At 51.1% G+C, this 24,517-nt stretch overlaps 1 protein-coding gene across 3 annotated transcripts; it reads left to right on the top strand.

The window, feature by feature from the left end:
• Positions 1–5: 5 nt before the first annotated feature.
• Positions 6–22,520, top strand: si:dkeyp-113d7.1 (uncharacterized protein LOC407709 homolog). 3 transcript variants are annotated; one of them, XM_042003582.1, is made up of 4 exons: positions 6–154; positions 3,189–3,890; positions 16,292–17,434; positions 21,623–22,520. In XM_042003582.1, the coding sequence occupies exons 2-3, from the start codon at positions 3,417–3,419 to the stop codon at positions 17,396–17,398; spliced, it is 1,581 nt and encodes a 526-aa protein (XP_041859516.1). In that variant the 5' UTR covers positions 6–154; positions 3,189–3,416; the 3' UTR covers positions 17,399–17,434; positions 21,623–22,520. The 3 variants fall into 3 exon arrangements, with proteins under 3 accessions (XP_041859516.1, XP_041859507.1, XP_041859499.1); XM_042003573.1 differs by lacking the exon at positions 21,623–22,520 and adding an exon at positions 17,611–17,676; XM_042003565.1 differs by lacking the exon at positions 21,623–22,520 and having other exon boundaries at positions 16,292–17,676.
• The last annotated feature ends 1,997 nt before the right edge of the window (positions 22,521–24,517 follow it).

Genomic DNA, 24,517 nt, shown 5'->3' with positions numbered 1-24,517 from the left:
AATTAGTCAGTGATAGAGGGGAGGAGAGGAGGAGAGGCGGCGGGTGTTCTGCCGAGGTGGACGTGGCGGGTCCGGCGGAGTTAGCTACAAGTGACGGGCAGCGGAGGCGAACCGAGGCGGAGAGCCACCCGGCCATGAACCGGACCACCCGCAGGTAACCCACCGCCGCTACCAGCCGTCTGCTCGGGCTTTCTCACAGCGGCTCTCTGCCGCGTCGCCCCGCTCGGTTTCCTGCCTTTTAACGGGCTGCCGGACACATAATGACCGAGAGCGGCTCCGTCGGCCGCTGCACTGATTTCATTCTCCGCCTCAGTTGTGATCTTTTGTCTCGGGTGTCAGTCGCTCCCCGCTGCGTGCAGTCGGCGTGTTAAATGCAAAAGGTGTCCGGGACCGCGGAGGAGGCTGCTCCCCCCGCGGCTGCCTCTCCTCCCCGCCTCACTCTCACTTTCTCCCCCATGCTAGCAGCAGCTAGCCCCGCTAGTTAGCTTAGCGGGCTGCAAAGGTTTGTGATAAACAAGATGGCCACTGGCTAGCTGCTGCCAGCTAGCTGAGACATGGCAGCTTGCCCCGTCTTTGTACGGCAGGAAAGCAGCGCGAGAGCGTCTCCCTCCGCCGCCAGCAGCACCTTTCTCTCCGTCAAACTAAAAGTAGTGCGCTGGAAGTGGAGGATGTTCCGTTACGGTCACACATCCTCCGTGCAAAGCGACCACATTGGAGCGGAGGCTGCGTGGCGACTTCACGTAACACGGGGGCAGGTAACGGTCAGCGCCGCGCGAGCATCCAGCCGTGCTTTAACTTAGCCGCCTTTCATCAGGCGCGCGCACAGAAACGGCAAACTTTTCTGCAAGTGTGTGTATACAGTAGCCTCACGCACGCGCGTGGAAAACAACGTTCACGCTGAAAGGTGTTAAATTCCTGACGTCAGTGAACGTCACACGGCAGCTCTTTGTACAAACGTTTCACGTCTGTTCCGGTTTGCGGCCCCTCACCTGCAGCCTGATCAGACCTGGTTCTTCCCTGCGTCATTCAGGTTGTTTGGGTTTGTTTATTGTCGTAATAAACAAACATTCAGTCATTTCGTGCCGCTGTTCCCGGACCTGCAGTCCGGTGGCGTTTTCCCCAGAACCGGAGGTTCAGGTGAGGACCAGGAAGGGGAGGGTTGATTGATTATTCCGGCTCCCTCAAACAAAGATCAGCACACGGTCCCAAGTCTGGATGAGTAAATAAGGATCTCCACATGAAGACACAAATCTGATTTAATATCACTGATTGGGGTGTTTTTAATTCTGCATCACAAAGCCGAAAACGTCATAAATTTTATGGACAAGAATTTGGATTGAAAGCTTAATGTGAAGTTTTATTCCAGTCGTACTTCGAGACGTCAGGATTCCAGATGCTCCCGCTGTGGTTCTAATCACCAGCATTCTGCATTAATTCCCATCACGTAAATGTGTGAAACCACACAAACACTCACGATGGGTCATTAAGCTTTATTCAATTCTGTTAATGCCAGCATAAAATAATATACCAAAGTAAGCAAAAAACCCCTCTGAACCAGGACCTGGACAGGACCTGGACAGGACCTGAACAGTACCTGAACAGTCCCTGGACAGGACCTGAACAGTCCCTGGACAGTACGTGGACAGGAACTGAACAGTATCTGGACAGGACCTGAACAGTACCTGAACAGGACCTGGACAGGACCTGGACAGGACCTGAACAGTACTTGAACAGGACCTGAACAGTACTTGAACAGTCCCTGGACAGTACGTGGACAGGACCTGGACAGGACCTGGACAGTCTCTTGACAGTCCCTGAACAGGACCTGAACAGGCCCTGGACAGGACCTGAACAGTACGTGGACAGGACCTGAACAGTATCTGGACAGGACCTGAACAGTACCTGGACAGGACCTGGACAGGACCTGGACAGGACCTGAACAGGACCTGGACAGTACCTAAACAGTCCCTGGACAGGACCTGGACAGTACCTAAACAGTCCCTGGACAGTACGTGGACAGTACATGGACAGTATCTGGACAGGACCTGAACAGTATCTGGACAGGACCTGAACAGTACCTGGACAGGACCTGAACAGTACTTGAACAGGACTTGGACAGTACCTGAACAGTCCCTGGACAGTATGTGGACAGTACGTGGACAGGACCTGGACAGTCCCTGAACAGGACCTGGACAGTCTCTGGACAGTCCCTGAACTGGACCTGAACTGGACCTGAACAGTCTCTGGACAGGACCTGGACAGGACCTGAACAGTCCCTGGACAGTACGTGGACAGGACCTGAACAGTTTCTGGACAGGACCTGAACAGAACCTGGACAGGACCTGAACAGTCCCTGAACAGGACCTGGACAGTCTCTGGACAGTCCCTGAACTGGACCTGAACAGTCTCTGGACAGGACCTGGACAGGACCTGAACAGTCCCTGGACAGGACCTGAACAGTCCCTGGACAGTACATGGACAGTACGTGGACAGGACCTGAACAGGACCTGGACAGTCTCTGGACAGTCCCTGAACAGGATCTGAACAGGACCTGAACAGTCCCTGGACAGGACCTGAACAGGACCTGAACAGTCCCTGGACAGGACCTGGACAGTCCCTGGACAGTACCTGCCTGCAGCATCTAAGTGATGTCTGTCTCACCCTAGCGTTACCTGCCCTCCTCTTCCTCACCATGACCGTGTTCTGTGTTCTGATGACTCTTCGGGAGGTTTGTGATGTTGCTATAAACCCGTCTGTCTTCCACGTCGTGGATTTTCACACAGGACTGAGTGAGTCGGCTGATCTGCGCCTTATTGCACCTATGACTGACAGGCGGAGGAAAAAGTAGTCCCAGTACAATTTGTAGTAGACAGTACAGTTAGTTCCCACTGTATTCCAGTTATAGATAACCTACTGGTCTCGTGCTCCAGGCTCTGGTCTCGTGCTCCAGGCTCTGGTCTCTTGCTCCAGGTTCTGGTCTCATGCGCCAGGCTCTGGTCTCGTGCTCCAGGTTCTGGTCTCGTGCTCCAGGCTCTGGGCTCGTGCTCCAGTCCAGGTCTTGTGCTCCAGGTTCTGGTCTCGTGCTCCAGGCTCTGGGCTCGTGCTCCAGTCCAGGTCTCGTGCTCTAGTCCAGGTCTTGTTTTCCAGGTTCATGTCTTTTGACCAATGTTCTGATTCTGGTTCTGCAGGCTGGTCCCACTCAGCTGTGGCTGCTGACGTCTCCGTTGCCATTGGATACCAAGTGGAGGATCTCAGGGACTCCCCACACCCCCCCACCCCCACCCCCCTCCTCCCTGCCCCCGGTCAGGACCAACATCTCAGCAGCAGGGGGGAGCTGAGGAAGGCGAGGAAGAGGAGGAGGGTACTTCAGGGGTAAAAACGGGGCGTGGTGAGGAGGGTTAGCTCCACTCCTCGCCATGACAGACTTGGAGGCCGAGTGTCTGAGTCTCGGCCTGCCGCCTGAGTGCGGCTCCCCTCCCCCACCGCTGGACCCCTCCCTGCAGACGGACTGCGGTTCGGGGCCCGCTGGTTCGGCCCCTGCTGCCACCCTGGCCCTCCTGTCCTCAGACTGCCCCACGCCCACGCTGAGCTCGCTGGCGGCGGAGATCGCCGAGCCTCTGGTGATGCTGCCGTGCGTGAAGAGCGAGCCGGAGGACGGGGACCTGGAACCCATCCGGACCGTGGACCTGTCCGAGATCCAGCCTCTGTCCACCGCCGAGCTGGGTCACGACCAGATCAAGATGGAGATCAGCGGCTTGGACTACATCAAGTCCGAGCATCACAGTCACCATGACAACCACCACCTGGGCCCGTTTCACCATGGTGACATTGCAGAGCTGGACTACAAGTCGCACTACGAGCCCAGCTCTGTGTTTGATTACATCTCCCAGGTAACGGGAACTTTCTGTGTCCAATCGGATCATTTTATTAGATGCCATATTAGTGATGAAATTTCTGACAGTCCCTGAACACACCACATTCAGAATTGATCTTTGCTGCTTCATCATGTTGTTTTTTTCAGAGTGGATTTTTTTTATTTGGCCTTTTTTAATAACTTTAATACGTTAAAGCAGTGTGGGCCAGGCTGTGGGCTGAAAATAAAAATATGAAGTACAAACAAACTAATCATTTAATATAAAGTAAAAAAAAAAATTAACTTTATTTAAAAACACATAAATAAAAATAAGATTTAAAAATGGAATATACACTTTATATTTAAAATAAGTTTCAGTAAAAATTATTACAGTAACTTTCTTATAGAGTTGAATCAAGTTTAGTAAATTTTTATAGATAAAATGTCATTTAAAATAAAAGATCAGTAAAATAATTTCTTGTATCTGTGTTCATGTAAATATATAATTTGATATATTTAAGATAAAAATATAAAACTGTGTAAACGTGTAACTGAGACTAAATGGAGCTGAAAACGTTGGTAGTTTAACTACGGAATAGTTTCCAGGTGGTTGTGCTGCTGTCTTACTGGTCCGACCCACTGGAGACCAGATCGAGCTGAATGTCAGACCTGGACCAGAATGAGTTTGACTCCCCTTGATTAGAGATCAGGTGCAGGTCCTGTTGAATGACCTGGATCAGGTCCTGTCGAGGACCTGGATCAGGTCTAAACACCATTAACTGGTGAGTGTAAATCCTTTTAGCCAAACAGCTGATCTGATTCATTCTGCTGCTCTAAATCTCCTGGCGTCCCTCACACAGACGTATCAGAGAACTGGCCGTGAGACTGGACCTGGTCCTGGTCCGTTCAGGAACAGTCTGTCCACGTGTCGTTTTATGCAGCCGGTGTTTGGGGTTGGTCTTTGTGGTCCAGTTCTGGTTCCAGTCAGACTCCTTTCATATGTTTTCTGAGGCCGAAGACCACGTCAGAACTTTTCCTTTATTCTCCTCCTCTAGTCCCACTCACTGCTCCCAGTCTGCAGCTCTACCGCTGATAATACCACGTTAGTACTGTATTATTACTACATATAGTAGCCATAATACCAGAAATAATAGTAGTGTTAGTAGTATTGATAGTAGTAATCGTTGTAAAAGTATAGCTAGCGTCCTCTAGCTTCTGTAAGACCAGCTCCATACTGACGCTCCATCTGTCCACACAAGTAGAAAACATGGACAGAACCGCCCCTGGACGTCCAGCCAATAACAGCTGATTGACCGCTTTGTGATGTGTTCAGTGACACTCTGTAAATGTCAGCATGGTTCTGGTTTATTATGATAGTGGTAGATTTTATTTAGTTATTGTGTGGTTTCATTGTTGATGCAGAAGAACTGTTTTATTTAGATTTTCCAGTCATTTGGTGAAACTACAGCTGATATTGTTCTGGATCTAGACCTCTGAGAACATTTAAACCTTTTGGTCTGTTTTAGTACATTTCTACCTCTAAATCTGGCCATTAATTTGGCTCTTTCGTGCATATGGAACAATTCTTCAGAACGTCACAAATACTAGAATTAAACTTTTATTTTACTGTGTTTTGCATGCAGGCCTGTAATAGGGCTGGTTTTAGAGTCAAATCCATAAAACTTTGGTAGTTCTGAGCTCCACAATTGTGTGTGTGTGTGTGTGTGTGTGTGTGTGTGTAGCTAGCAGCGGCCATGGTTGCTTAGTTATGGGGGTGTGTGTGTGTGTAGCTAGCAGCGGCCATGGTTACTCAGTTATGGGGTGTGGGTGTGTGTGTAGCTAGCAGCGGCCATGGTTACTCAGTTATGGGGTGTGGGTGTGTGTGTAGCTAGCAGCGGCCATGGTTACTCAGTTATAGGGGGGGTGTGTGTGTGTAGCTAGCAGCGGCCATGGTTACTCAGTTATGGGGTGTGTGTGTGTGTGTGTGTAGCTAGCAGCTGCCATGGTTACTCAGTTATGGGGGGTGTGTGTAGCTAGCAGCGGCCATGGTTGCTTAGTTATGGGGTGTGTGTGTGTGTGTAGCTAGCAGCGGCCATGGTTACTCAGTTATGGGGGGTGTGTGTAGCTAGCAGCGGCCATGGTTGCTTAGTTATGGGGTGTGTGTGTGTGTGTAGCTAGCAGCGGCCATGGTTACTCAGTTATGGGGGGTGTGTGTAGCTAGCAGCGGCCATGGTTGCTTAGTTATGGGGGGTGTGTGTGTGTAGCTAGCAGCGGCCATGGTTACTCAGTTATGGGGTGTGTGTGTAGCTAGCAGCGGCCATGGTTACTCAGTTATGGGGTGTGTGTGTGTGTGTGTGTGTAGCTAGCAGTGGCCATGGTTGCTTAGTTATGGGGGGTGTGTGTGTGTGTGTAGCTAGCAGCGGCCATGGTTACTCAGTTATGGGGTGTGTGTGTGTGTGTGTGTGTAGCTAGCAGTGGCCATGGTTGCTTAGTTATGGGGTGTGTGTGTGTGTAGCTAGCAGCGGCCATGGTTACTCGGTTATGGGGTGTGTGTGTGTGTAGCTAGCAGTGGCCATGGTTGCTTAGTTATGGGGTGTGTGTGTGTGTGTAGCTAGCAGCGGCCATGGTTACTTAGTTATGGGGTGTGTGTAGCTAGCAGCGGCCATGGTTACTCGGTTATGGGGTGTGTGTGTGTGTAGCTAGCAGCGGCCACGGTTGCTTAGTTATGGGGTGTGTGTGTGTGTGTGTAGCTAGCAGTGGCCATGGTTGCTTAGTTATGGGGGGTGTGTGTGTGTAACTAGCAGCGGCCATGGTTGCTTAGTTATAGGGTGTGTGTGTGTGTGTGTGTGTAACTAGCAGCGGCCATGGTTGCTTAGTTATGGGGTGTGTGTGTGTGTGTAGCTAGCAGTGGCCATGGTTACTTAGTTATGGGGGGTGTGTGTGTAGCTAGCAGCGGCCATGGTTACTTAGTTATGGGTTGTGTGTGTGTGTCTAGCTAGCAGCTGCCATGGTTACTCAGTTATGGGGTGTGTGTGTAGCTAGCAGCGGCCATGGTTACTTACTTATGGGTAGGCCTGTCGCGATAAGCAATAAGTCAATTAATTGAACGATAAGAAAATAAGAGCACGATAAGTTTGCCGGCCGCGATAATTTTTTTTCGTCCCCCCTTTACCATAGACTGTGTATGACAATAGGTTTCACTATGGAGTATTTCGACTAAACGCTCTGGTTTCTTGCGGAGTGATCTCTCTAGTGTCACACTTGACTGCAGCATGTTGCAGCACGAGCCGGTAAGCCGCATTTGTTTTGCACGGCTGCCAACACGCAATGGCCGTGAGACTTGCGTATTTAAGTGGCTTCTCACGCTCTCGCGCTAAACCTCCGATTCTCATGCTGAAATATGTAAATAATAGATGCAAGCATCTCCTCTTTTATTGTTTCGCTGCTTCCCACATGTAAGCAGAACACACACATTCTAGCTTACGACGTCAGTACAAAGCCCCCACTTCCTGGTCTACCGTAATAACCCCTGTAATCCGCAGGCACATTACGCAAATAGAATCAGCCTATATACTACCGTATATGACAAAATACACATTAAGAGCAATGCCGGCTAATCGAGAGGTTTGGGAGGATTCCCAGTGGGCCGCATAACTTTTGGGCCGGTGTCCCGGCGTATGTGAATGTGGTATCCCAGCTAACTGCTGGGTTGTAGTTACTTATAAGGCCAACAGAGGGCAGAATGACTTTGTTTCACAAGCAGTAGATTTTGAAGAGCAGAAGAAGAACACGGGTTTTTGTTCGATGTAAAGTGCTGAAGTTTGGTTCGTCATTAAAACCGGCATGCTTGTCTACTTGTCTGGAGTTTATTTGAAGATGCAACAGTGAAAAAGGCGCTTTTATTTATTTAGTTTATTGACCTTTGAAAATGTGTACTTGCATTATTACGGCATATGTCACTATATTAGTTGAGAATGGTCTCAAAATGACACATTAGTGCTCTGCGCAATATTATCGTTTATCGCGATAATTTCTGAGAAAATTTATCGTACAGCTAAATTTGTTATCGTGACAGGCCTACTTATGGGGTGTGTGTGTGTGTGTGTGTAGCTAGCAGCTGCCTTGGTTACTCAGTTATGGGGTGTGGGTGTGTGTGTAGCTAGCAGCGGCCATGGTTGCTTAGTTATGGGGTGTGTGTGTGTGTAGCTAGCAGCGGCCATGGTTACTTAGTTATGGGGTGTGTGTGTGTGTAGCTAGCAGCGGCCATGGTTGCTTAGTTATGGGGTATGTGTGTAGCTAGCAGCGACCATGGTTGCTTAGTTATGGGGTGTGTGTGTGTGTGTGTAGCTAGCGGCTGCCATGGTTACTCAGTTATGGGGTGTGGGTGTGTGTGTAGCTAGCAGCGGCCATGGTTGCTTAGTTATGGGGTGTGTTCGTTTGTGTGTAGCTAGCAGCGGCCATGGTTACTTAGTTATGAGGTGTTTGTGTGTGTAGCTAGCAGCGGCCATGGTTACTTAGTTATGGGGTGTGTGTGTGTGTAGCTAGCAGCTGCCATGGTTACTCAGTTATGGGGTGTGGGTGTGTGTGTAGCTAGCAGCGGCCATGGTTACTTAGTTATGGGGTGTGTGTGTGTGTGTGTGTAGCTAGCAGTGGCCATGGTTGCTTAGTTATGGGGTGTGTGTGTAGCTGGCAGCGGCCATGGTTGCTTAGTTATGGGGTGTGTGTGTGTGTAGCTAGCAGCGGCCATGGTTACTTACTTATGGGGTGTGTGTGTGTGTGTGTAGCTAGCAGCGGCCATGGTTACTTAGTTATGGGGTGTGTGTGTGTAGCTAGCAGCGGCCATGATTACTTAGTTATGGTGTGTGTGTGTGTAGCTAGCAGCGGCCATGGTTGCTTAGTTATGTGGTGTGTGTGTGTAGCTAGCAGCTGCCATGGTTACTCAGTTATGGGGTGTGGGTGTGTGTGTAGCTAGCAGCGGCCATGGTTACTTAGTTATGGGGTGTGTGTGTGTGTAGCTAGCAGCTGCCATGGTTACTCAGTTATGGTGTGTGTGTGTAGCTAGCAGCGGCCATGGTTACTTACTTATGGGGTGTGTGTGTGTGTGTGTGTAGCTAGCAGCGGCCATGGTTACTTAGTTATGGGGTGTGTGTGTGTGTGTGTGTGTGTAGCTAGCAGCGGCCATGATTACTTAGTTATGGTGTGTGTGTGTGTGTAGCTAGCAGCGGCCATGGTTGCTTAGTTATGTGGTGTGTGTGTGTGTGTGTAGCTAGCAGCTGCCATGGTTACTCAGTTATGTGGTGTGGGTGTGTGTGTAGCTAGCAGCGGCCATGGTTGCTTAGTTATGGGGGGTGTGTGTGTGTAGCTAGCAGCGGCCATGGTTACTTAGTTATGGGGTGTGTGTGTGTGTGTGTGTGTGTGTGTGTGTGTAGCTAGCAGCGGCCATGGTTGCTTATTTATGGGGTGTGTGTGTGTGTGTAGCTGGCAGCGGCCATGGTTGCTTAGTTATGGGGTGTGTGTGTGTGTGTGTGTAGCTAGCAGTGGCCATGGTTACTTAGTTATGGTGTGTGTGTGTGTAGCTAGCAGTGGCCATGGTTACTTAGTTATGGGGTGTGTGTGTGTGTGTGTGTAGCTAGCAGCTGCCTTGGTTACTCAGTTATGGGGTGTGGGTGTGTGTGTAGCTAGCAGCGGCCATGGTTGCTTAGTTATGGGGGGTGTGTGTGTGTAGCTAGCAGCGGCCATGGTTACTTAGTTATGGGGTGTGTGTGTGTGTAGCTAGCAGCGGCCATGGTTGCTTAGTTATGGGGTATGTGTGTAGCTAGCAGCGACCATGGTTGCTTAGTTATGGGGTGTGTGTGTGTGTGTGTGTAGCTAGCGGCTGCCATGGTTACTCAGTTATGGGGTGTGGGTGTGTGTGTAGCTAGCAGCGGCCATGGTTGCTTAGTTATGGGGTGTGTTCGTTTGTGTGTAGCTAGCAGCGGCCATGGTTACTTAGTTATGAGGTGTGTGTGTGTGTAGCTAGCAGCGGCCATGGTTACTTAGTTATGGGGTGTGTGTGTGTGTAGCTAGCAGCTGCCATGGTTACTCAGTTATGGGGTGTGGGTGTGTGTGTAGCTAGCAGCGGCCATGGTTGCTTAGTTATGGGGGGTGTGTGTGTAGCTAGCAGCGGCCATGGTTACTTAGTTATGGGGTGTGTGTGTGTGTGTGTGTAGCTAGCAGTGGCCATGGTTGCTTAGTTATGGGGTGTGTGTGTAGCTGGCAGCGGCCATGGTTGCTTAGTTATGGGGTGTGTGTGTGTGTAGCTAGCAGCGGCCAATGTTGCTTAGTTATGGGGTGTGTGTGTAGCTGGCAGCGGCCATGGTTGCTTAGTTATGGGGTGTGTGTGTGTGTGTGTGTGTAGCTAGCAGCGGCCATGGTTACTTAGTTATGAGGTGTGTGTGTGTGTAGCTAGCAGCGGCCATGGTTGCTTAGTTACGGGGGGTGTGTGTGTGTGTGTAGCTAGCAGCGGCCATGGTTGCTTAGTTATGAGGTGTGTGTGTGTGTAGCTAGCAGCGGCCATGGTTGCTTAGTTATGAGGTGTGTGTGTGTGTGTAGCTAGCAGCTGCCATTGTTGCTTAGTTATGAGGTGTGTGTGTAGCTAGCAGCTGCCATGGTTGCTCAGTTATGAGGTGTGTGTGTGTGTAGCTAGCAGCTGCCATTGTTGCTTAGTTATGAGGTGTGTGTGTAGCTAGCAGCGGCCATGGTTGCTTAGTTATGAGGTGTGTGTGTAGCTAGCAGCGGCCATGGTTGCTCAGTTATGAGGTGTGTGTGTGTGTAGCTAGCAGCGGCCATGGTTGCTTAGTTATGAGGTGTGTGTGTGTGTAGCTAGCAGCGGCCATGGTTGCTTAGTTATGAGGTGTGTGTGTGTGTAGCTAGCAGCGGCCATGGTTGCTTAGTTATGAGGTGTGTGTGTGTGTAGCTAGCAGCGGCCATGGTTGCTTAGTTATGAGGTGTGTGTGTGTGTAGCTAGCAGCGGCCATGGTTGCTTAGTTATGAGGTGTGTGTGTGTGTAGCTAGCAGCGGCCATGGTTGCTTAGTTATGGGGTGTGTGTGTAGCTGGCAGCGGCCATGGTTGCTTAGTTATGAGGTGTGTGTGTGTGTAGCTGGCAGCGGCCATGGTTGCTTAGTTATGAGGTGTGTGTGTGTGTGTAGCTAGCAGCGGCCATGGTTGCTTAGTTATGGGGTGTGTGTGTAGCTGGCAGCGGCCATGGTTGCTTAGTTATGAGGTGTGTGTGTGTGTAGCTAGCAGCGGCCATGGTTACTCGGTTATGGTTGAGAGGAGGAAATGTCTGTTTTGTGAAACGGGTGAGAGTTTGAATTCAGGCTGTCTTGCTGGTTGGATTATTTTTTTTTTTTTTTTTTTTCTTTTTTAACTTGTCTTGTCCAGCATCGTTGCAAACAGAATGATTGTCTGGCTGCTGTCTGGTGCTGGGCAATTTTACTCTATCAAGCAGGGATTTATACTACATGTATAAAGTCCCTCTTGATGACATGAAAAACTTTATTAAATCAGACTCTTAATGCTGGACTCGACCGGAGGGGACAGAGAGAGAGAGAGATAGAAAAGAAAGTAGAGAGAAGAGGGAGGGGAGAGAGAGGGACAGAAAGGGTGTGGGGAGTGCGGGTGGGGACTTAAAACATTATACAGAAAACCATGTAATCCATACTACTTGCAACATATATAGCTAAGATCATCCTGGCCAGTAGGTCATTACACAACTAGTTGATAATAGTAACAATAATAATAATCACAATAATAGTAATAATAATAATAGTAGTAGTAATAATAATAAGAGTAAGAGTAATAATAATAATAAGAACAGAAATAATAAAAAAAAAAGAAAAAAAAAATATGATAATAGATATAAGTGAAACTGCTGTATTCAAGAACACGCGCAGAGAAACCTGTGTGGATATGCTGGAGAACTCGGCCACACGGCGACGCAAAGACTGTGTGGAGACGTTCAGGAAGGAGTGACCATGCAGAGTGATCATGCAGATGCCACCTCACTTGAACAGAGGCCAGAGTCAGGCCAGCGGTCCCGAGACCCAGGCCACCAGCCCCCCCGTAGGCTACAGATCCCGACCGGTCCACAGAGACGACCACTCGCCCGCCCAGGAAGGCAGCAGCAGGAGACCCCAGCAGGAGCCGCCCCGCGGACACAGGGCACCGGCCCCGGCAGGCCGAGGCCAGCAGTCCCCGACCCCCCCGGGCACCGGCCGCCCGGGACAGACGGGGCAGAGGGCCCGGGCCCAGGAGCGCAGGGACACCACCCACCCCCACAGGCCAAGGGCCAGCACGCCACCCGGGGGGACCCGGCCCGCCCAGACGGCCACCGCCAGAGGCCAGCCCCACACCCCAGCGCCCAGCCGCACACCCCGAGAACCAGTCCTGCCCCCCCCCCCAGACCAACACACACAAACACACACACTCTCCTTCCACTCCTCCATTCATCCTCCCACACATACACCATCCAACCCTTACATACTCTGTCCTCCCACACACACACACCATCCTTCCACCATCCATCCTTCCACACACACACCATCCTTCCACCATCCATCCTCCCACACACTCACCATCCTTCCACCATACACTCTCCCACACCTACCCCATCCTCCCACACACACATCATCCCTCCACCACTCATCCTCCCACACATACACCATCCTCCACCTTCACACCTCCCACACACACACACACACACCATCCTTCCACTACCCATCCTCCCACACATACATCATTCTCCTACACATACACCGTCCTCCCTCTCCTACACCAAACATCCACCTTCACGTACCCCATCCTCCCACACACACACACACCACCCCTCCATCACCCACTCTCCCAAACATACACCACTCCCCCACACACACACCATCCTCCCTCCCATACACCATCCATCCTCCTGCACACACACCATTCTTCCACCATCCATCCTCCCACACACTCCCCCTCCCTGCACCATACATTCTCCCACACATACCCCATCCTCCCCCACATACATCATCCCTCCACCATTCATCCTCCCACACCCACACCACCCCCCCTCCCACACACCACACATCCACCTCCACACACCCCACCCTCCCACACACACACACCATCCCTCCACCACCCATCCCCCCACACACACACCACTCCCCCCCCCCCCCCCCCCCCCACATACACACACACACACAAACAAACACCATCCCCCCACCATCATCCTCCCGCCACCTTATGTCCCGGGGGGACAGCCCCAGCCAGGAGGCGAGGGGACACGAGCCAGGCCCCCACCCCCCCACCCCGCCCCAGTCCCCCACTCCCCACCCCCAAAACAGCACCTTCCCCCCAGGGCCAGCAGCCAAACCCCCCAGGACAGCCCGCCCACGCCCCGGGCCAACGCGACAGGCCACCCGGCCCGCCCCGCCCCCGGGCCATCCATGGAGACAGGGGCGCTTGAAGACCCCATCGCCCCTCCCTCCCCCACTAGTGAGGGAATATATTATGTGCTGTTTGCAATTAAAAAAAGAGGGTTAAAATTGGGGGGCAGTAACTGCATTGAGGAGGGGGTGGGGCCACCTGAGCAGTCCCACCCACCTGACCTCGCATGTTCCACCCCCCAAAACGTGTTTGTATGTTGCAAATGTTATTTGTGCTCAGTGACTAAGTGGAATTAAAAGCTGGGAGGCATGCTGCCGCTCGGCGAAGCAACGGGGCCACTATGATGACCCCCCCTGCCCCGCCCAGCGCAACAAGCACACCCCCCACGGCCCTACCTGTGTATGTAGTGAAGAGTGGGGAGGGGAGGGGTCAGGAGATGTAGGTCCAGAGGGGGGTAAGCCTCCCCCCTGGAAGACGACCCGCCAGTGGCTTAGGGCGCCCCCGTCCCCCGCCGGCCCCGAAGGGCGTCACAGGCCCAGAGCAGGCACCCCAACCCAGGCACGCCACGAACCCCCCCAGGGGCCAGCCACCAGCCCAAGGGGCCACTTTCCTCTTTCTGAGTGGGAGGGGGGCGAGGCGAAGGAAGGGAACCCCAGGCCCCCGCCCCCAACACCCAGCCAGGGCGCCCCCCAGAGGCCACGTCCTAACCCCCTGCAAACGCACACACACCCTTTTTTTTTTTTTTTTTTTTTTTTTTTTTTTTCTCCCCAGCCACTCACACACACTCTCACACACCTCTATATACCAACACCTCAATACGTGCACATACCTCCACACACACACGTCACGCACATACCTATAAACACACACACCGGTGCCCACATACACACACACTCTCATACCCCTCCATACACATACACCACTACACACACACTCACATACATACCTGCATATACACACAAGCACCTCCATACATACTCACGCCTCCACCCACTCCTTCACTCCTCCACACACACCTCGACCTCCACGTGCACACACTCATATATACATACCTTCACACACACCCACATCCCACATAGACCTCCACACACACACCCGCACACTACTCACACACACACATACACGCACACACCCAGACCTTCATACACACCCACACCCACACACACACACGTCCCTCTACACCCACCCACACACCAGCATACCCACAGACACACACACACACACACCCACACACAAACACACCCCCACCCAGGTTCCGGGGCTGCGACCAAGCACCAGGGCACGGACCAACCCCCGGCACGGCACATCCGGACGGGCCCAGTCCCCCCCAGCAGCGGCAGACCCCCCACCCCCAGGAGCGGGGGGAGACCCGACGCCCCAGAGCCCGGGGCCCCCACCCGGCCCACCCCGGGCCCGACCGGCCACCCGGCCAGGGGCCGACGGACACCGACCCAGGCACCCCGGCAGCCACCCCCCACCGCCACGAGGCAGCCCCACCCCGGGGCCCACCCAATGCCGCCCGCCCAGACCGGAACCCCCAGCCGACCCAGCAGCGGAGCAGCCTAGATCCCCACCCAGGAGACAACCGGAGACCTGAAGCCACCAGGGACCCCCCACCCACATCCGCCCCCATCCCAGCGAAGCCGCAATCCTCCACCTACATTAAGTGATGTAGCCAGTCACAGGGGACCAGAGGGAATGAAAGTCATCTGACTGGTTCCTGGAGGAGGCAGACATTGTCTCAATGCTGATGTGATCTAACAGGAGATTTCTAAACTGCTGGATAGACAAATTATTCTTATCTTTCCAGTTCACAAGAATAGTTTTCTTTGCGATGCATAAGACTGCGAGGACCAAGTTTATGGAGTGTATTCCTATGTTAGTGTCACCCAGGTCGCCCAGTAGGCAAAGTGTGGGGTTTGCAGGAAAACTAGTTTTAAACCATTTTGAGAGATCTTCACACACCTTAATCCAGAACCTTTGGACAGGTGTGCAGGACCACAGCGCATGGATGTAGCTATCAGAGGTGTTCTCAGAGCAGTGTGGGCAGATATCTGATGGTGAAAGGCCCATCCTGAACATCCTGTGTCCTGTATAATGAGTTCTATGGAGAATTTTGAATTGTATTAGTTGTATATTTGAATTCTGAGTCATTTTAAACGTGTTTAAACATATTTGTGACCATCTTTTCTGATCAAAGTTATTAGATAAATCATCTTCCCATTTTGAAGTCGGGAGAGATATCCTGTCTTCTAGCTTTGCAAGTAATCTATATATTTTTGATAATAATTTTGGAGTATTATGATTCAGGAATTCTGGTATTCTGACAGGAAGCTGCAAGTCTAACTGTACAGGGGTATACTTCTTACATATAATTGATTTTAGTTGGTGGTACTCTAAGAATTTATTACTGATGATTCCATACTGTGAGACAATTGTGTTGAAAGATACAAAGTTTCCATTTTCTATTATCTGTCCTAACTGTTGTATTCCTTTAGTCTTCCATTGAGTGAAGTTTATCATCTTTTTGTTCTGCAGGATGTCAGGGTTGTTCCAGATGGGTGTAAGTCTACATGGAAAGAGGGAAGATCTGGTTATCTTACAGAATTCCCACCAAGCCATTAAGGAAAAACGGATGTTAAGGCTTTTAAAGCACTTATATGGTTTAATGGTTGAGCTGATGAACGGCAGGTCAGAGATGACTAAGTCCTCACACAAAGCCTGCTCCACATCTAGCCACGGCTCATCCAGATAACTGGGTTTGAGCCACTTGGAGATGTACTGCAGCCTGTTAGCTATAAAGTAGTTATTAAAGTTTGGTAGGTCCAGTCCTCCTCTATCTTTAGTCTGCTGTAAGGTTTTAAGCTGGTTGGATTATTGATGGATGAGGTCCAGATGTTAAAAAACTCAGCGTGTTTCCATCAATATATAATCAATGATAATAATAATCAGTGTTTTAATGGATCATAATGACACTAGTTACTGGTGTCTCATCAGAACCAGGAAGTGGACCTCAGCTGTGTTTTGTGTTCCAGGTCTCGGACACTCTGGACTACATAAAGTCGGACCACCATGTGGACCTGCAGTGTTACTACACCGAGCTCAGCTCCCTCAAGTCTGAGTACGCCGAGTCCAACATCATGTCCCCCCACCTGCAGCACAACGGCCTGGAATCCATCCACATGGCCGAGCTCCGCACTGAGCTCAACAAGCTACGGCCCGATGCCTTGCTCATGGACGGCATTGGCAAACTGGACCCTGAATTTGGAGGGGGGGATCTGTATGAGCTGCAGCCCTCTGAGGTGGGCAAGGGGTCGGCGACGGGAGCAGGTGGGAGGAGTCTGGCGGTCACGACAAAAACCCAGAACCCGACGGTGAGGAAACCCCGGAACATGCAGGGGGAGAAGCCGTTCTCCTGCGCTCAGTGTGGGAAGAACTTCAGCACGCTGGGAAACCTGAAAACCCACCAGCGCATCCACACCGGAGAGCGTCCGTACACTTGCTCGCAGTGCGGCAAGAGCTTCGGCCAGGCGGGGAACCTGAAACGCCACCAGCTGATCCACACAGGCCAGAAGCCCTACGTGTGCGCTCACTGTCCCAAAGGCTTCACCAAGGCCGATGACCTGCGCTCGCACCAGCGTCTGCACACCGGCGAGCGGCCCTTCATCTGCAGCACCTGCGGGAAGAGCTTCGGCCAGTCCAAGGAGCTAAAGGCGCACCAGCTGAGCCACACGGGCGAGCGTCCGTTCTGCTGCCAGCACTGCGGCAAGAGCTTCACCAAGGAGACCAGCTACCGCAACCACATCCAGATCCACACCGGCGAGAAGCCCTTCACCTGCTCGCAGTGCGGAAAGACTTTCAGCAACTCCGGCGTCCTAAAAACCCACGAGAAGATCCACACGGGCGAGCGGCCGTTCGGCTGCACGCAGTGCGGCAAGAGCTTCGGCCGCCTCGGCCACCTGAAGGCGCACCAGCAGATCCACACGGGGGAGCGGCCGTACGCCTGCCCCCACTGCGGGAAGACTTTCAGCCAGTCGGGCCACCTCAAAGCACACGAGCAGATCCACAAACGCGAGCGGGCGGACACGGCCAGCACCAGCAGCGACGGCGGCAGCAGTGCCGTGGGCAGCGACAGCAGCTAAGAGCCGCTGTGACCTTTAACCTCCCGGAGAAACAAAGTATTATTCCTCTTTTTATAAATATTATATCAAAGTTTTCTTTATGACTTTTTACATTTTCATACCTTTTGTGCTCTTTTACATTTTATCTGTGAGCAGCCTGGATGGACTGACTTATGCAACTGTCTGTGTGTGTGTGTGTGTGTGTGTACGTCTTATAAACCGTGTGTCTGTAGATAATCCTTCAACTGGACTGACCCAACAGAACCAGAACTTATTTTTGGAGAAGTTATGAGACACAAGCACAAACATTCCAGTGACCAAATCTAAACTTTGTTTTTCTACTTGCAGTTTTTTACTTAATCAACCAGCAGCTCCTAAAAGACCCCGACCCGGTCAGGGCTGGGCGATACCGACCCGGTCAGGGCTAGGACATACTGACCCGGTCAGGGCTGGAACATGCCAACCCTGTCAGGGCTGGGACATACCGACCCTGACCCGGTCAGGGCTGGGCGATAACGACCCCGACCCGGTTAGAGCTGGGCGATACGGACCCTGACCCGGTCAGGGCTGGGTGATACCGACCCGGTAAGGGCTAGGACATACTGACCCGGTCAGGGCTGGAACATGCCAACCCTGTCAGGGCTGGGACATACCGACCCTGACCCGGTCAGGGCTGGGCGATAACGACCCCGACCCGGTTAGAGCTGGGCGATACGGACCCTGACCCGGTCAGGGCTGGGTGATACGGATCCCGACCCTGTCAGGGCTGGGACATACCGACCCGGTCAGGGCTGGAACATGCCAACCCGGTCAGGGCTGGAACATACCGACCCTGACCCGGTCAGGGCTGGGCGATAACGACCCCGACCCGGTTAGAGCTGGGCGATACGGACCCTGACCCGGTCAGGGCTGGGCGATACGGATCCCGACCCTGTCAGGGCTGGGACATACCGACCCGGTCAGGGCTGGAACATGCCAACCCGGTCAGGGCTGGGACATACCGACCCTGACCCGGTCAGGGCTGGGCGATAACGACCCCGACCCGGTTAGAGCTGGGCGATACGGACCCTGACCCGGTCAGGGCTGGGACATACCGACCCTGACCCCCAAAAACAAAATATTCTGGCTTAAAAATCATCCCGAAATAATTTTCCTGTTTGAGTAAAGTTATTGTTTTCACACTCCTCCTCCTCCCACTTTTTACTGAGATAGTTTAGAGTGTAAATCTAGTTTGAGCAGAAAACAATATCCTATCGAGGATAAACACTGCATTGATTGGTTTGAATATCAGATGATTTAATACAATCTAATTTTCTTCCTGATGGATCCAACATTTAAACGAGAAAAACAGAGAGAACCTCATTCTGGATGCTTTAAAATGTTCACGTCATGGAACACAAAACTCAAACATTTCTGTTAAGAGACATTAATTCAGGGTTTAGTGTAAACTGAGCCTGTTTACATGCCCATCAAAATCAGATAACTGGGAGTAATCAGATTACTGTAATCTGATCTGATGAGTCTGCGTGCACTTCTGAAATGTGATGTCTGTAAATCCCTGGTTTTCTTTTGTGTTCTGATCACGTTATAGATATATATATATAGTTATGAAACTGTCATTTCCTACTTCTAATCATCGTATGAAGACATTAAAAGACAAGCTATGCAGGTTTTTGCACGTCCAGGAGTTTAGAATAAACAAAACCTAAATAAATAAATCAGATCTACGGGTTTATATGGGAAAAAAGTATTCTGACTCTGTGTTAATCCTATTTCTAATAATCAGATTACTGCCATTGAACCTGTTTTCATGCTTATCAAAATCAGATAATTGTAATAATCTGATCTCTCTGCACTTCTCAAATGTTTGGAAAACCTTGGTCTTTTTCTAGGCTCTACTGTATCAGTCACTTTTATTTATACAGCACATTTCACAACAAAATGTTCCCAAAGTGCTGCACAAAAATCAGTATACCACAACGTACTTAGTGACGTATGAACTCAAGTTTCTTATTCTTCAAAGCATCGTGTACTTTTTACCAAATAAAAATAGGTATAAGGATCTACGCACACAAAGACATCGTAGTGTTCAGGAGAAATCTTTGTATTAACCTGATTTCTCACCATCAGATTACTGGTAAAGCCGTTTACATGCACACCAAAAATCAGATTTCTGGAGTTTTAGACATGTAGACAGCATATTCATATTCTGGTTATGATTTTATCTGATAATGAGAAGTTGGATTAACACACCTAGATTTCTCCCTAATGCTCTGATGCCTTCATTCATGTATACCCGTATGTCTGATTTGAGTTCTTTTACATCTAGCCATGTGCAGGTACGCTGTTACCTCCGTCTTTATAAAGCGTGAGTAACAAAGTCGGAGTACAAACAAAGTTAAACATTCCCATGTAGTATAATTAGCAGTTTATTAGCTCCCACATTAGCAGCTAATGCTAAGACCCCAGGCCCTGCCAGTGTTCAGCAAAGACCAGATGTTTTGATGACAGGAAGTTGCGTCACTAGTTATCGGATTAGGATGGTCATGTAAACGAGTCTGATCAAGCATAATCAGATTATGCGGTTTATATGACCACTAGACTACTCCGAGAAATCCAGATATCACATTTTTCCTGAGCATGTAGACGGTTTCATTGATCAAAGAATTGATGTTTTCTGGTTTTAAAACTGTTTAACCGGAACGATTATGCCAGTTTTACCATCACACCCAGTTAAGAGACTTCAGGGAGGATCAGTTCACTCATCTACGGGAGCCCAGAGGGAGCAACAATAATGGACTAGAACTTTATTGTCATTGCAGCAACGTTACAAGTAAAGAAAATAATAAAAATCATCCTTAAAAAGGAAAAGCAGACTTATCTGACTACTTGATGTGCGTTTATTGCCCAGCCCTGCCACGCCACGGACACGCTGCCGACACGCCACGATCACGACGCGGATATGTCTGTTTACTCTTTGGGTTTTATGTACAGGAAGTACATAAGTCTGTTCCTCGTCCTAGACCCGGCCCGATGCGGCGTCCGTTCCTCGTCCTAGACCCGGCCCGATGAGGCGTCCGTTCCTCGTCCTAGACCCGGCCCGATGCGGCGTCCGTTCCTCGTCCTAGACCCGGCCAGATGCGGCGTCCGTTCCTCGTCCTAGACCCGGCCCGATGAGGCGTCCGTTCCTCGTCCTAGACCCGGCCCGATGCGGCGTCCGTTCCTCGTCCTAGACCCGGCCCGATGAGGCGTCCGTTCCTCGTCCTAGACCCGGCCCAATGCGGCGTCCGTTCCTCGTCCTAGGCCCGATGAGGCGTCCGTTCCTCGTCCTAGACCCGGCCCGATGAGGCGTCCGTTCCTCGTCCTAGACCCGGCCCAATGCGGCGTCCGTTCCTCGTCCTAGACCCGGCCCGATGAGGCGTCCGTTCCTCGTCCTAGACCCGGCCCGATGAGGCGTCCGTTCCTCGTCCTAGACCCGGCCCGATGAGGCGTCCGTTCCTCGTCCTAGACCCGGCCCGATGAGGCGTCCGTTCCTCGTCCTAGACCCTGCCCGATGAGGCGTCCGTTCCTCGTCCAGAACTGACCGGGTTTCCACGTCACCATGACGATGCTGAAAATAGAAACCTTAGATGGATTCTGATCATCAGGTCTGACTTCCTGCTGGTTTCCTCTGGTTTTCGGAGGGAAGGCCAGCGGGCTGACATCCGGATCTATTGATGAGAATCGATCGTTCGCAGCAGGCGAGTCGTTGCTGATAATCAGACATTCAGGTGATTTTCGGTGTCAACGAAGTATTTTCAGTATCGATGGGTTCTGAAGGGCCAAACTCAGCACAGAGAGCCCGACCTCGCCCAAACCCGCCCAAACCCCCATCCAGATCGCTCACTGTGTACAAATCTAATATTGATTATGTCATTCCTACAAAATGTAATAAAAGGAAAAACTAAGTAAAAACAGGAAGTGGTGCAGCATGTTATTACAGAACCTGACCTGTTCGGATCTTAGGTTCTGAATCCTGTCCCAGATTTAAACAGGTACCACCCAAACCAGAGAAGAGCCGGCCGGCCGACGTTGAGAAGGCCAGACCAGCTGCAGGTGGGTCCATACAGGTGCTCTAACCTGGTTGTAGTCAACGTGAGGAGTTGGCGCCACCTGCTGGTTGCAGCTCAGAACCGTTTTCATTTCCACCTGGAGCCTGATCCAAGTTTAACCCACTGATTTTACATCTTGTCCCGCTTATTCCAGTTCAGAGTCTATCCCAACAGCTTCCAGGTGTGAGGCGGGTTCACCTGGACAGGTAACCAGTCCGTCATAGGACCAACACGGAGACAACCAACCACTCACCTGGAGAGGATCCAGAGCTAAGCTGTCAGTTTCATGCTTCTCCTTTATTAAAAACAAACACATGGAGGTCACATAGTTTCACTGGAAGGTTTTTGGATCTGGACCAGCCAGCACTTGGTACCGATCTAGATACAGCTTTCCTCCTGAATCTATTCATCAAGCGGTTCCGGTAATGGTTCAGAACCAAACTTGGAACCAGTTCCTTCTGCAGAGACATACTGGACCTGGTATTCTGCGTTTGGTGAGGACATTCAGACCTAAGAACCTACCAGTTCTTCTAAAGCAGATCAGACCTGATCTGGACCTACCAGCAGCTGGATCAGAACCTTAAAGGCACAGTTTGTATTGGTCTGTACAAGACCACTAATCCACCAGATGGTGCCCAAGGCTACGATTTCTTCATTCCAGTCTTACAGCTTCGGCCAGAGTTTTGATCAGGCCCAGATCAAGCCCGGATGATACCCAGATCAGGCCCGGATGATACCCAGATCAGGCCTGGATTCGATCCAGATCAATCCCTGTTTAGGCCTGGATCAGGACTGGAGTCTTCTGAGTCGTTGAAGCACCAAGAACCGGGTCAGGATTAGAGATTCCGATCAACACTTCATGTCTGGTATAAACAGGTCGGCATCAAACATGCGGAGCCGCTGAGACCCGAGTGGTACGCCCCAGAAAACGTCATCAGATGGTGGACCTGGTTCTCGCCGTGACCCCGAACAACAACAACAATGGGGACCTGGTCCTCCTGAAGTCCTGATCTGGATCTGTCTCTGCAAACGATATTAAAATGTACGTTTGATGGTTGCAGCAGCTGAATGTAGAACCCGACCAGACCGAAGGTCCACCTCCGTCCTACAGGACGGTTCTGGAAAAGGACAGAAAATATAAGACCCCAAAAATCTGAGATTTAATATCAGAAAAACATCAATAAACACAAATGAACCTCAAACCAATTAAATAGATCAGAACTAAATAAAATAGATCTGCTTTTTATTTACCAGAAACGGAAGCACCAGTTAAGGAAAAAAAGTAAAAATAAATTTACTTTTCTTTACCAAAAAGTAAAGAAGAGGAACTTTTTTTAATTTTTGGTTTCTTCTGCCTGCAACATGAACTAAAACTGTGACCTGAAACTGCCAGCCAGAAGTTCAAGAACGACGTCCGGTCCGAGCCCGGTACTGCGGAGAAGCTGATGAACGAGCAGAGGGAGGCTTAGAACCCTACCAGACCACCTCAGAGGCCCCCAGTCTAGATGGTTTTCAGTGACACTTTTTTACTCTTGTTTTCTGTAGCACTTTCCCTGTAACATAAAGTTCATTCATTATCTTGACGGGTCCATGACGGGTCGCGGGTTAAGCTGGAGCCTATCCCAGCATTTTAACAGGTGAGAGGCAGGTACACCTGGACAGGTCACCAGTCTGTTGCAGGGCCGACACAGATATGGACAAACAACCATTCACACTCTCTCCTAGGGAGAATTTAGAATAACCAGTTAACCTAACATGCATGTCTTTGGATGGTGGGAGGAAGCTGGAGAACCCACGGGAAGAAAATGCAAACTCCACACAGAAAGGCCACACCCCCCAGGTTCGAACCTCCCCCCAGCCGAGGCTCGAACCGGCGACCTCCTTGCTGTGAGGCTGCGGTGCTAACCACCACACCACCGTGCAGCCACATAAAGTTCAGTACAAATAAAATCTGATCTGAAAAACAGATCTGAGCTACAACTGGGGTAATGAAATAAAAAATCTTCATATCTGATCGAACTTACCTGAATAGTTTACATCCAACCATGAAACCGCTAGACCAGGGACCAGCAACCCTGGACCTCTTGGACCACGTCCTGCAGCATTTAGATGTTTCCCTGCAGTCCCTGGACCTCTTGGCCCACGTCCTGCAGGTTTTAGATTGTTTCCCTGCTGGCCCTGGACCTCTTGGCCCACGTCCTGCAGGTTTTAGATTGTTTCACTGCTAGCCCTGGACCTCTTGGCCCACGTCCTGCAGGTTTTAGATTGTTTCCCTGCTGGCCCTGGACCTCTTGGCCCACGTCCTGCAGGTTTTAGATTGTTTCACTGCTGGCCCTGGACCTCTTGGCCCACGTCCTGCAGGTTTTAGATGTTTCCCTGCAGGCCCTGTACCTCTTGGCCCACGTCCTGCAGGTTTTAGATGTTGCTCTGCAGGCCCTGGACCTCTTGGACCAGGTCCTGCAGGTTTTAGATGTTTTCCTGCTGGCCCTGGACCTCTTGGACCACGTCCTGCAGGTTTTAGATTGTTTCCCTGCAGGCCCTGTACCTCTTGGCCCACGTCCTGCAGGTTTTAGATGTTTCTCTGCAGGCCCTGGACCTCTTGGACCAGGTCCTGCAGGTTTTAGATGTTTTCCTGCTGGCCCTGGACCTCTTGGATCAGGTCCTGCAGGTTTTAGATTGTTTCACTGCTGGCCCTGGGCCTCTTGGCCCACGTCCTGCAGGTTTTAGATGTTTCCCTGCAGGCCCTGGACCTCTTGGACCACGTCCTGTAGGTTTTAGATTGTTTCCCTGCTGGCCCTGGACCTCTTGGACCAGGTCCTGCAGGTTTTAGATTGTTTCCCTGCTGGCCCTGGACCTCTTGGACCAGGTCCTGCAGGTTTTAGATTGTTTCCCTGCTGGCCCTGGACCTCTTAGACCAGGTCCTGCAGGTTTTAGATGTTTCCCTGCAGCAACGCACCGACTCGAATGACAGGCTGGTGCTGACCTTAACCAGCTGTTGGAGAAGCTTTCCATGGGAGCAGCTGGGAAACATCTAAAACCTGCAGGACCT

The sequence above is a fragment of the Melanotaenia boesemani genome, chromosome 2 (assembly GCF_017639745.1).
Source record: "Melanotaenia boesemani isolate fMelBoe1 chromosome 2, fMelBoe1.pri, whole genome shotgun sequence".
In the NCBI taxonomy this organism is placed as follows: Eukaryota; Metazoa; Chordata; class Actinopteri; order Atheriniformes; family Melanotaeniidae; genus Melanotaenia; species Melanotaenia boesemani.
This window is presented reverse-complemented; position numbering and strand designations above follow the sequence as displayed.

Coding starts and splice junctions, on each gene's coding strand:
- si:dkeyp-113d7.1 (XM_042003582.1), top strand. CDS start 3,417: ATGACAGACTTGGAGGCCGAGTGTCTGAGTCTCGGCCTGCCGCCTGAG. Junction 3,891..16,291: donor TGTTTGATTACATCTCCCAG/GTAACGGGAACT, acceptor TTTGTGTTCCAG/GTCTCGGACACTCTGGACTA.